This window comes from Haemaphysalis longicornis, unplaced genomic scaffold, assembly GCF_048455015.1.
Source record: "Haemaphysalis longicornis isolate Haplotype H1 unplaced genomic scaffold, Haemaphysalis longicornis Haplotype H1 scaffold_56, whole genome shotgun sequence".
NCBI classification, from domain to species: Eukaryota; Metazoa; Arthropoda; class Arachnida; order Ixodida; family Ixodidae; genus Haemaphysalis; species Haemaphysalis longicornis.
In genome coordinates this window covers 998,682-1,011,608 of record NW_027526397.1, presented here as the reverse complement: position 1 = coordinate 1,011,608, position 12,927 = coordinate 998,682, and the positions used below count along the sequence as shown (strand labels likewise).

The 12,927-nt window shown below is 47.5% G+C and overlaps 1 protein-coding gene across 3 annotated transcripts in view; it reads right to left on the bottom strand.

Moving 5' to 3' along the window:
- LOC144140920 (uncharacterized) overlaps positions 1–12,927 on the bottom strand; it is a 66,838-nt gene that overhangs the window by 13,392 nt on the left and 40,519 nt on the right. For 2 of the 3 annotated variants that reach the window (XM_077672417.1, XM_077672418.1), the window contains exons 8-9: positions 7,013–7,082; positions 908–1,150 (exon numbers count right to left, since the gene is read on the bottom strand). In XM_077672417.1, the coding sequence (XP_077528543.1) occupies positions 908–1,150; positions 7,013–7,082 (313 nt within the window). The remainder of the gene's footprint in view (positions 1–907; positions 1,151–7,012; positions 7,083–12,927) is intronic. The other variant, XM_077672419.1, reaches the window with a different exon arrangement.

The following is a 12,927-nucleotide window of genomic DNA, read 5'->3' as shown; positions in this document are numbered from 1 at the left end:
ATGGCCAAGGTACTCAAAGAGCAGAGCAGCCTCGTTTCTTGAGAGCATAACCCAAAGGCAGTCGTGTGCGAATATTCAAAACTTTGAATACTTTGCAAGTACCACTTGCTACCCCATTCAATTCACAGTGCAGTGTTACCATTCAAAGTGTTCAAACTTTGAGAATATTTGGAGTCAATGGACAGGGCAATAAAAGTCGGCTCCGCCACGTCACTTGCAAGCTTAGAAGCTTTGAAGCTTCACTGCACGGCATGCTGCTTTGGGTTGGTTTTCTTGCGTAACACCAAAGATGCGCGAAAGAGCGCAACACCGGTAAGCCCTGTGAAAAATACAGTGTGGGTCACAGGACAAGAGCAATATAAGAGCAAACAAAATGATCGTAAGCACCCGCTGCCCAATTAGTTCATACTCATTTCACAGAATATATTTTGCATGTCTTTCAGGATGGATTTTGTCATTTTCAACACTGGGCAATTTCATGCATTCAGGTTCACTGAAACAACTGTCTTTGTGTTTTAGAACTTCGAAATACTTCAAAAATTATGTGTGCATTTGTATTCAACGCATCCCATGCCTTTTCTCCCAATTATACACAATTGTAATTCTCTCTTTCTGTTCCAGCATTATGATTCCAGCATAAGCTCAAAAAGCGCCAGCAGAATTTCCATACGAATAAAACGAACAAAACACTTGCAACTACACACCCTTGTAACTGTGCATGTGGCCAATCCCACTGTACCGATGGCGGGCCTTAATGGCTCGCATGCCGTCTTCCTTCGCGCATTTTCACTGCCGGCATAGGTTAGCCACGCGCAATGCACCCCGCTTCGTGTTCTACGTGAGGGCAGTTGACCACCCCTGCCTGTGGCGAAGTCTGCCCCCTGTGCAAGCAAGGCAGCCCACAGACCTGGTTGCTGTCGGGGTGGAACGGTGCCCGGGGGGACCGGCAGGGTGGCCTTCTTGGAGCTCGCAGCCAGCCGGGCCCGGCGCCGAGCCAACCAGACGGCCCCGACCATCAGCAGGGCCAAGGCCACCAGCAGGGGCACCAGCAGCAGCCACAGGAGTTGGCCCTCGGGGGCTCCCCCTCCGGAGGGGCGGCCAGACTGCTGCAGGACTTCAGGCACTGCACCAACGGGCATTCGTGCTGAAACTGAGGACAAACAGACCAGGATACGCAGCATGACCAACTTCCAAGGTTCCCGCCTTTCAACAGGAAGCTGCTTGGCAAATGCCGAGCGTGGGCACGCGAGAGCAGGCCTTGCGGCGACTGCCCGGCAGTTAAAAAACCCAAGAAAATGGATGACTGCCCAGTATCCCTGGCACATGCTTGTCAAGCCCAGCATACCCACTTAGGGAGATGGCCAAGATTGCCACACCCCCTCCCCCCAAAAACGAGAAAAACTCCAGCGTTCGATGTAATCGTGGCAACACTTTCTCGGAACGAGAACGACACGTCATAGCGTCCGCCCCTCCAAGGTAACATCTCATAATTATCACTTCCAAAACAATGAAGAGCGCTCAGACTTATGGCAACAATGCAAAGGGCATTGCGGCAGCAAAGGAGAAGCAAATCGGTTGCGATTGTGGACTTAAACCATCATAATGGTTAGAAATGAAGGTTGCGTACTGCTTCGCTACCTTCCAAGTCTTGCACGTTAGTGTGAGCTTCCTTCATTTTTTTTTTCTTTTACCTTGCACGGATCAACAGCATGACAAGGACTCTCAACATCACAGCTTGGGTAATGCTGTCTGCCCACAATTCCCATAACCTTGAAGGAAAACCCTACACACGTGCACAAATGAAAAGGCGGAGGCATTCGGTATACAGCCGGATCCCGCTACAACGAAATTGACGGGACGTGCAAAAAATTTAGTTGAAAATTTGTTGAGGTGAAATCTTCCCCAACACAGCACGAAGGGCAAGAAAAATAGCCCCGGATATTTCCACATCATTGGCAGCATAATACAATGTTTAGAAAAAGGAGTGAAGCGCAGTAACGTCGTGTTTATTCAGATAACAAACATAGCAATGGTTATCTGTTTCTTTACCAGCACGCAAAGAGGGGAGAGGTGAAGAAATGCAGGCGCAAAGCGCATTGCTGTACAACAAGGCACTTCCACCGAGCTGATGACTTGCAGATAGCTGCTAGGCGGTTGCTCTCGCTTGTGGCAGGAACAGCGCCATTATCTTATCCTCTGACTAGGCATGGCAGCAACTGACCTATGCAGGCAAGCCGCGCGTGCTTGCATTTAAAGCGACCACCCACTCGCGACTAAGATAGGATGACACGGGTTCAAGACTAAACATGAAAACATTATTTTTGCTAGTGACTTTGAAGAATTGTAGAAGGAAAACTGCAAGGACAGCTGCTCACAACACATACATGGCGGCGCTGCGCCAGCAGCAGAGCACATTCGTGCGATTTCAACTGGATACAGATTGGCTATAGCTCCAGCTTGGCGAACCTGGCTTGCACCTCATGTAAAGGCAGGCCCGCCACATCATTATCACTATCAAACAATGGCGTCCACCTATGAGTTTGTTTTTGTTTTGGGTGGCAGTGTGGGTATGGTGGCCACCGCAGTGTGGGCGCAACGCGCATGTTTTCGGTGAAACTAAGCGCCGTGAATGTATAAAAAGTTACAGATAGCTGGCGCTATGCTTATTTTATTGTAAAATAATTGTTCAAACCCAGCCCAAATCATCAAAAATTTCGTTTGAGCGAAAGCAAGCCAGACACATGGTTCGTTGTGGCGAAGACTTTGTTGCATTGACTTCTATGGCGAGCTCACGGGGAATTGGAAATATTTCGCTGAAGCGGAAATTTCGTCGAAGCGGACTTCGTTCTAGCAGGATTAGACTGTATATAAATCCACGGAGAGTCGCCGCATCCTCAATATTCAACCCATCCAGTGATACGCAAATTTCCGCCCAATAGAGACGAGGGTAACCCGACTGGAGCAGAAGGACAGCCACAAGACTGCAATGTCACAACCAGCGAGCGGAACCCCACCGTACTTTTTCCAGGCCACGAATTCATAACAGTATCATTGAAAGCGCTCACCAACTGCTTTTCTATGCAAGCATTCAGGACAGTTTGGTGCGGCTGTGAGAACGATAAGGAATTACTGGACATTGTCAAGTGATAAGAAAAGGGAGGGGTTAAACTGCAAGAGGTTTGCCGCAAAGCCCGTGAGCGATCCCCTCAACCAAGAAACAGAGCAATTAAATGTGAGCCATTCAGCATCATTGGAGTTGACTTTACAGGACTTTCCAGTTGAATTTACAGGAGATAGCGCGAGGGAACACTACATTGTCATCTTTGCCCGCACTGTCAAGTGAGCATTACACCCCAAGCTTGTTGGCAGTAATAATGCACCGACTTCCTGGACGCATTTCATCGTTTGATACTGTTAAACCTGGATATAACAGGGTTGAGAAAATTTCTAAATTTTTCGTTACGTGCAGGTTTTCGTTACATGCAGGTTTTGAGTTAAGGCTCGCGTAAATGAAGGAGAAGCGAAACCAAAACGCTAGACACCAGTGATTGTGAACTCACCGCTCAAGGATTTATTTCACGGTAAGAAAAGTGCGTGATTTGCGCCTACTGCTTTCCCACGAGTTTAGTCACTACACGGCACTGCACAGAAGCAAGGTCGTGACTTAAGTATCACTTTTGACACTTTTTGGTGCCCCAACCTGTTTCCAGGAAAAAACTTTTGCTGAAAGGGCGCCTTCTGCCGAACTTGATGCTCTTTTTTGCGCTCAAAATTGTTGAGACGGTGCTAGCTCAGATACTGTACGGGGCGGCGACGGGATTTAGAATTGCGAGCTTGTCTTGAAAAGACACAACTTTCCGTTTTGTGGCAACAAAACTCATCACCCATGAACCGTCACCACAGATATAAGTTGAGACACGCGACTACACGCCGAGACGCGGGCCTAGCACTCAACCAACACCGCACTCACACTGGACACTCATGGTAGTTTGCGGTGCGGAGGAAGTTCGCTAAATTACTGCATTTCTCCAGCCATTTTTTTCAGAAAAAGTGCAGAACACAAAGGTTTGTCAGCATAGCAAGTTCGTTACATCAAGGTTAACCGTCGCAACGCCTTCGTTACACAGAATTAAAAAACTTCATTAAACCCCGGAATTCGTTACATAGACTTTCGTTACTTCCAGTTTACCTGTAGTACAAAGAGCAATTTGCAAGACAGTACATACGAACAGTAGCCTCACTTTTAAAAGAGCTTCGAAAGACAAGAAAACCATTTGGAGCACTATAAAAGACACGAAAGTGCTAGAACATATTACAGAAAAATTGAAGTTCCCAGGATATTTTTGAGAAAATCAAAGTAACTACAAATTCAACTACAAACGAGCCACCTGGTGGGAAACATTTCCAAGAACTGAGGAATCACTGAGAAAGTTTCTGCAAGCCAACTGTTTTTGCTATGATAAATGTTAAACCCTACTTACAGAACTCAAGCCATTGACAACTGTCGACAATTCACTACCCTCGCAGCAATGTTACGGGTGGAACCCTTAGCTCCACACATTTGTTGGTTAAATGAAGGCTAATTTGTGCACATAGAGGGGTAATTTTGCTAATTTGGAACAAATCATCCCAGTGGGACTTTCAGGCACGATGGTGACGACGACAGGAACCACAGGATGCCTTCTGGCTCTATCCAGAATACATCCTGCCATGCGCCCACAGTGTAAATATTGCAGCTTCAAATGTAATGCCAAGGATGGCGACACCACCCTCATAGTGAGCGATCCTTGAAACAAATTTTCCTGGCAGCAACAATCGAGTGTGTGCCTGCCTTTTGAAAAACCCACAACGGATCTTGCATTAGAAGGGCAGTCCAGTCTCCCTGCTGCTTGGAGGCTTCAAATCAATGCTACCTTTTGTACATGCAAGGTATGACCTCATTGAGTGGCAGTCAGAGAATACTTTTTGCTAGGGGTGTGTGAATATCATATTTTTCGAATATCGAATCGAATATCGAATAACTAAGGGGGTACGTGGCTCTCAAAATCAACTTTTTTATTTCTTTGTGTACTTTGTTGATAATTGGAACAGCAACTGGGAATGCTTGTGTGATAGCACCACACAAATTTCGAAGTAATATTTTGCATCTTTTTATTTATAAAATTTTCTTTCCGTTCACCTTGTACCGAGCTTGAGCGGCCTATAAAACATGATAGAAAACTTGTTCGAAGTGCCCTGCATTGCCACATGAATGAGCGAGGTCGTGAAAGTCAGATTTTTATTAAAGCACAATTTTTTTAGTTCTTCGTTTTGTAGAGGCAAATGTACAAAAGGCATATAGACCATGAACAACTACTTTGATAAAAAATTTCACGAAAATTAAACCTGAAAAACCAAGTGTCATGACCGCAGCTGTTCATCAAGGAATGTAACGCAAAGAACGGAATCAAAATACACCTAGCGGTCACAAAGAAATCACTGGAACAAACGACGTACGTGGCAAAAAAAACAAACGTTTTGAGAAAACAGCTTCCGAGGTTGCAACATAGATATCATTCATGAAAATTCGCTAGGGTTGTGGCCTTTCGTGTCCTTCTAAACACGGGGCTTCTAGGATGCCTTGACTTGAAATTGGAGTGCCTTTTGCAGCCTTTTTCTTTCCACAAAACATTTCCAGCTCCCCTGTGAAGAGTACATAGCCCAGTTTGCGAACCAAACGATGGGAGGTAGCTTTCAATGCAAAGTAAGTTAGCTGGCTGCCTGTATTGCACTGGACAACTTTGTTTGTGCGTCTTTCTTTTTCTGTCGTTGGTGCATCTGTGAATGAAAGAAGATAAAAGAGATGGCCGGTACTGGAAATAGGATCGCTTGGCCAATTCAATGGCAGCAAAATGGTCGCGCCCGGTGGCACCGTTGCAGAGATACAGCGCTCCGAAAATTGCTGTAGTTTCGTCCTTTTGAACTGACATTCTGAAAACTGTGGCTAGCAAAAGTATGTTTTATGCCCCTTCGCGATGGTTTTCGGCGGAAAAACTCTGCAAACGCACAGGATAGAAAACTTGCACACCGAATATATTGCTTTAAAAAAAAACGATGTTTTGGTCATTTTTTCCGAAGTTCGTCCCCCCATTAAACTAATCGATCCAAATATTTGATAATAGCCAATTATTTGAATCCTTTCGGTATTTGAAATGTTTCGAATACATAGTTTTCAAAGCGAATACGAATATCACATATTTAATATTCGAGGAATATTCGAATTTTTCGAATATTCGAATTTTTCGAATATTCGCACACCCCTACATTTTGTAAAGACAACGAATTTACGAAGAATGCCTCCAAGAAGAGAATGCAGTCGGTAGTAGTAAGAATTTTTGCAAGCTTGTTTAATTAAGCACGCTTGAATACTGTTACTGCTTCTGGCATTTGCGCAGGTAGAAATGCCCCTTTGTCGCTTCTATTACTCTAAATGTGCAGTCACGCAACACTGGCTCGTCTGTTGCCTGTTGTGAGCGTCTCCAATGACCAGCAGTGAGGCATGTTCTCAAAAAAGGTTTAGAAAGAAACACTGAAAGTGTGTCACACACCACATGGGAACAACAATGGGAGCTAATGGAAAGCCGCTCCGTATCTTTTCTGAAATGGCGGCCGCAGCAGAGGCAACAGTATTTGCGGAAAGAGAAGAAAAAAAAAACTGCAATGCAATTAGTCGCCTCGGACGGCTGGTGTCGCGCGTTTTTCTGCCTGGTGAGCACCAGTGCATGCCAGTGTGCTCAAGGCCACAGGCTCCTGTGGGGAAAGAGCAAGGGCACGTAAACGTCCCCAAGAGTGGCACACTGCTCTCCTCAGAGGAAGAGAAAATACGGCGAGATGAAAACCCCGTGCCAAGTGTGAGGACAAGGTGCGTGACGGCCGCTGAAATGCCGTCAAAACACCAGGGTGCCAGAGGTGGTGGGGTGGCCCGCAGCTCCTGCCTGCACACACAAAGCCCGGCCAAGGTAGGTGCGCTCACCTGGGGGCAGCTCCAGCACTTTGGAGGAGACTCTACGGCAGTCCCGGGTCCTCTCGCACACAGGTTTCACCTGGGCAGCAGGATGGAGGGGGACACATTGTCTGAGTTGTTGCACCACATGGGCCTCACCTGGGGAAGCAGAGGCGAAGAGGAGGGGGAGGGGGACCTCATACTGCCCTCCGGTACCAACACGCAGCCACACTGCCTGCCGGTCTCCCCATCCACAGTCTCCGTGACTCAGCACCACTCCCTGGCAGCCCCTCGTAATTCACATCTGCACCCACCAAGGGTGCCCCCCCCCCCCCCCCCCCCCTCTCTCCCGTCACTCCAGTCAGCCAACTGAGGAATACACAGGCCTTCCCTTCTGGCTGGCCCTTAAAGGGCCCCTGAGATGGATATCAAAGTGGGTTTGTTTGTGTCAGACATCCGCTCACTATTTCTTGTTGAGGCAAGTCCAAAAAATAGTTATTACTCTGATGACGCAGGACTTGCGATAGCGTAGAAGTCCGACCTCGTCCGAGGCGAAGCTTGCATTTCATGGTTGCCCGCCTGAATTCGCTTCTACGTCCGCGATTTTTGACGGCAGTGGTTTCACCTGCACTTGTGTACAGCACCATCGTTACCATTATTACTTAAGCAAGTGGGTCGCACATGAGACGACAACGCTTTTTTGTTAGTTTTTTTTTTTTTTTTTTTAAGCTGGCTTTTCAGACCTTACAGACCTTGAGGAGGAGGTCGGGAGTCAATTGACTGTGCATGCACGAGAGTTACCATAAACGGCAACTTACCCGTATAGGTTTAAACAAGTAACCACACACAGCGACGGTGACGAGCGACACAAAAAAGGCAACCCAATGGGTACAGCAAACCGTTAGCATGGGTGGCAGGGACGAGCGAAAATATTTTTACACAAGACACCGGGGGCGGTGAGAGACAGCCCGACAGCAATGGGCCATCGCTGCCGCTCGCCTTTTGCTGGCCAAAAGCAGCCCACAAGCGAGCGACAACAGGAGGCATTGGCGGCAGTGTATTAACTTTTTCCCTTTTCGCTGTCGCCCATACTACTTGTTTGTTGCGCCCTTGAGTTATGGTTTTCACGTCGCCGTCGCTGCCCTTTACCATTGACACATAGCTCCCTGCACCAGCGAAGTGTACCATCACGTCTTGATTACAGCAAATGCACTGCGTTTGGCTCTTAATGCTCGGTACTACCGATAAGAGCAATCTTAGTTGATGCTTAATACGTTATTCAAGCTGAATGGCGCTCAGGAGCACCACAGATGAAAACTTTTTTCACACAGGCGAGCAAAATTTCCGCCCCTACTCGTGCTGAGCCTTGCCCACCTCAAACGGTTTAGATGCGTTTATGAACTTGCAAAGTTCTCTTAACAATTGTCCTTAAAACTTGTCCTGGGCAAGGTAATATAGGTTACTGCGCAATTATTACAGCATATTTTACTCATTTCCTGACGAAATATTTAGCGAAGGCGTGAGTTCTGGTTAACGGATTAGTATTTGGTGGTAATTTTTCCCGCTAGATAGCGGCTGATGCCGCTACATGATGTTGATACATCATGCTTTCTTTTTTTTTATAAAGCTCTACGGAAATGCCTACAACTATTTTAAAAGAATATTATTGTATTGTGGAGTAATCTAAAGCGTCCACGATTCCAGCTATTACAAGCGTAAGCGAACAGTTCTGGGCAACAAACTTCTGTGTCGTTTGCTTTGATACCAATTCGACAGATGTCGCAACTTGCATTACGCCAGCCGCAATCTCGAAATGTGGAAACTGCAAATGAAGTTCCCAAACATGTCCTTTCGTTTTCAGCGGCAAACGGAAGCTCTTGTCTCAAGTAACACGGTAAACAGAAAGGTGCGCAGAAGACACTAGGCAATGCGGTTCACTCAGAAGGCCGAGCACATCCAACCACATTCTCCTACGATCGTGACTTGGCGGGAAGCAACGAAATGAAACTCCCTGGCAGGAGCTGTAGTTGCCACTACCGTGGGCTGCGCATGCTCTTTATTTCATAACAGAAACAACATTCGTACGCTAGAAAAAGTGAATCACCGAAGAGAGTGCAAATAATCATTTCGGGTACAGTCGCAAAGAAAACAGAAATGAAACCAATGACACTCTTGTGCCAGAAACGGAGCGCTGATCGCTCGCGCCGTGTGGGCCGTTTCTCCGGCGCTCACCGTATCCTTTCACCAAGAAAGAACAGGTGTGCCTTGATCCCAGTGTGTAATCCGCCTCTTTCACAACCCCACTGCGCATGCGCAATACCCTAGCAGCCAAGTCCCTAAGCAGTCCGGTAGGGGCAGCAGACGACATTCCTCACAGCTCCCGCACAAGCGGGAAGGGGTCGTGGTTGTATTTACATTGTTTGATTTTTTGTGTGTGCTCGTTGTGCGTGGAACAATGCCCACAACTTGTGCTGCGTTCCGCTGTAACTCGGAGTGCCGAAAAGGGAACGGTGTCGGCTTCTATCGCTTTCCGTCGGCCGCACGCGATCGGCTACGGCGGCTTGCGTCGCTCACGTCGGCTCGGGTGATGGGAACTTTAGGCTTAGCATCCTGGCGGATATTTGATCGCCGCTATCTGTGCAACTGCGAATGACAATCCGCAACACAACTTTTCACTACACTATCATCCCCTTTCTCGCATGTGGAACTCTATTTAAGCTATAAGTGCCGTTTGAGCGATCGGTGACCAAGACATCTGCGTAGCCTGTTTCGATGCTTTCGCGCAGGTATCGCCATCTCTCGGCCGCTCGGCGCACCGCGCGCCGCGGCGACCGGTCAGCGTAGGCTTGCATCGCGGCAGATATCTGATCGCCGCTTTTAAAATAAGCCCTGACAACAATCCCTAGCACAATTTTTCACCACACTAACACCTACTTTCTCGCATGTGGAACTTCTTTTTAGCGATCAGATTGATTCAGAAGAGCAGTGACAAGCGCAGTTGCTACCGTGGTCTGCGCCGGTTCGAGCCGCTGAGTGTGCCGAGCTGGCAGGCGCGGCCAGCGTGTGCGCGGACTGTTTCCGAAGGCAGAAAACGCTTCACGATTGCTTGCTTTATCCATTTCGTGCAAACAAATGCGCAGAATCTACAAATTCAGCTCAGCGATCATCGTAGTTGACCATGGAGCAAAAACAGTGGGCGGAGCGACTTTGACGACGCATCTCATGTGCGCATCGGGCCGTCTCAAATTCACGCTTACGACTAGTCGTGGCGACAGTCGTAACGATCAGTCGCATGCGAATCGCGTGTACCAATCGTACATGTGTCCAGCGCTTAAAGGCATTTTGCGAACTGCCGGCCTTTGTTGAGCTGGCGATCGCACTTCGTGCCAGATGACTCCAAGTACTGCTCGCTCTGCTACTCGGACGGCACACGGATCTGTCCGAGATTTCTCTGCCAGCCCTCATTCAGTGATAAGAAGCCGCATGGTATTATGTGATGACCAGGGGCTGTCATCTTAAGGTGTTATAACACCAACACAGAAGAAAAACTTCGGCTGCTCCTCGCCGTAATGTGGGATTGCCGTGCATACAACGAGAACGCAGCCGGAGGAAATGCCGGCAAACCCTACCGCCTCAACTTCTGCTAGGCACGCTAGGTGGCAGCACACCGCAATGAAAGAGGCGGATTGCTTTACACTCCGGTGTAACAGAAATACGTGCCACTGTATCAACGCACCCACACATGAAAGGGGTTTTTTGCAGCTTTCTGGTGTTTTAACGCTCATAAAAAATTGCTTATATCAAGGTCGGACTGGTACGTCACAGAGTAGTTCAATAAATAGCCGTTGCGCGCTCCAATACCATCGACCACCCAAAAAACCCCGTCTCAGGGGCCCTTTAAGCATGCTGCCCACCAAGCTCAAGTTCCCATTGTGAGTAAGCTCAACTTTACTGGAAAGGAGAACGCACGGTAGGTGTGAGTCGAATCCACAGCAAACTGAATACCCTAGGACACACACGCGACACCCAGTGTGCGTGGCATCCAATTTTCTTTGAAGGGGCACTGACGGAAATTTTCGGTGTTAATGTTATTACACAGTTCGCTTATTTTACTGAACAGAATGCCCTGGCTGAAATCTGAGTGGCCTGATACACATAGAACATGCTTCAACTCGAACTCATTCATAGCGCCGCGGGAACAGCATGTGGAGCGGCACACAGCAAATGGACGTCAGCGTGACATCCCTCCGTGGTAGGGAAAAGAAGTGATGCAGCCATGTGCCTCCAACACCCATCAGGAACTCGTGACGTCACTTCGCACGTGCAGCTCGGCGAGCGACGGCTGGGTGTGGGTGCGTTCGCAAACTTTGATGCACGTGCGAGAGCTACAGGCATAACTGCTGCGCAGAAAAGCACTTTTGCCAGAAATAAAGTTCCACATGTGGGAAAAGAGCGGTAATGTAGCCCAGAATCACAACAGAAGTTGCCATCAAGACTTTCATTGAAAGCGGTCAACAAATTTCTGCCGCAATGGTAGGCCTAAACGCCTTCTGGCAGCTCAGCCACTCGGCTCCAGCGGTGGCGTGGTTGGAACAACGCCCCCGCTGGCCTCCGCAGTGTTTTGACGTCCGCACAAAACGGTGAAGTCATATCGTGGTTCTGTCATACGCACCCTCCAGGCTGGAGGTGTGGGAAACCAAAACGGACGATTTTCAAACTGTTCAATAAAACTTAATAATCGCGTGCAACACTGTGGAAGCATGACCAATAGAAGCGCATATTCCCTGAGTCTTCCAGACACTCCAAATTATGGTTCTTGTTTTTCCCAGTTGGTAGGCATTATAGAGAACATCGCTGTGAATGATAAAACAACTCAGCTTTGGATGGGCATTGCCATTGGCTTAAAGCGGCCATGCAGACAAAATACAAGTTTGTTTTATTCCAAAGATTTCGTGTGTTATAGTGCCCCCAGCGCCTGTCCGACAGAAAACGACGTTGCAATCACCGAGACATTAATCGATTTAGGTTAAAATTTTTATTCTCCCGCCAAATCGTGTGTTTGCGTGACGTCTATGATGAAGTAATAACCTCCAATGCGTCAATCGGCTCTACAGCCTTGCTTGCCGTCAGTCCTCCCAGATGGCGCTACCATACTCAGCCACGAACCATTGGCCGCAGTTGCTTTGTTTTTGACCGTATTTACACCTGGCTGGTTTTTGTTACGGTAGAAAGTAATCGTTTTGTGAAACATGGGGTATGCTCGACAAACAGGTTCACGTAAGAGAACATCGCTTAAAAGACAATCGGCCAGTGTCGTGTTAAACAACTCCAAAGCGATGGACTGCTGTGCAGCTAAAACAAACATAGTGTGCCCAGTACCCACAGCAGTTCGCATCGGTACCTCTATGTTTACGTGTATTTTCATAACTTTCAATGTTTACCGCACCATTCCAACTGCTGCAAAATGAACATGCATTACATTAAGTCGCAAATACTCGTTCGGCAAGCTTATAAGCCCTGCCTAACTTGTGTTTGCTTTTGCCGGCCTCAGCCAATCGCACAGCTGGGCACATATGACGTCATAGGTTCTGTTGCCGGAATTGAGCTAGTGGGTCGCATGGCCATTCCCTTTTTTCCTGATTACAGTTGAAACCCTTTATAAGAGACACGCACCGGGGAGCAGTTTCTGTCTCTTATATGAGATGTCTCTTATAAGCAGGGAACCATGTTTTCACTTACTAATCAGACCCTAGTTCAATGTGGGCACCGTATGACTAAAATAAGCTCAAAATAACACTACAGCATGTTGCAAAAGATTTATTCTAATTTATGTCTGGCCCCCAGAATTTATGAAACAGTTCTGAATCTTTGTTTGCTTCATGACTGTATTTACACTGTTTTTTACAACCGATTCTACAAGCTTTTTTTCCTTTCCTTGTTTGGGG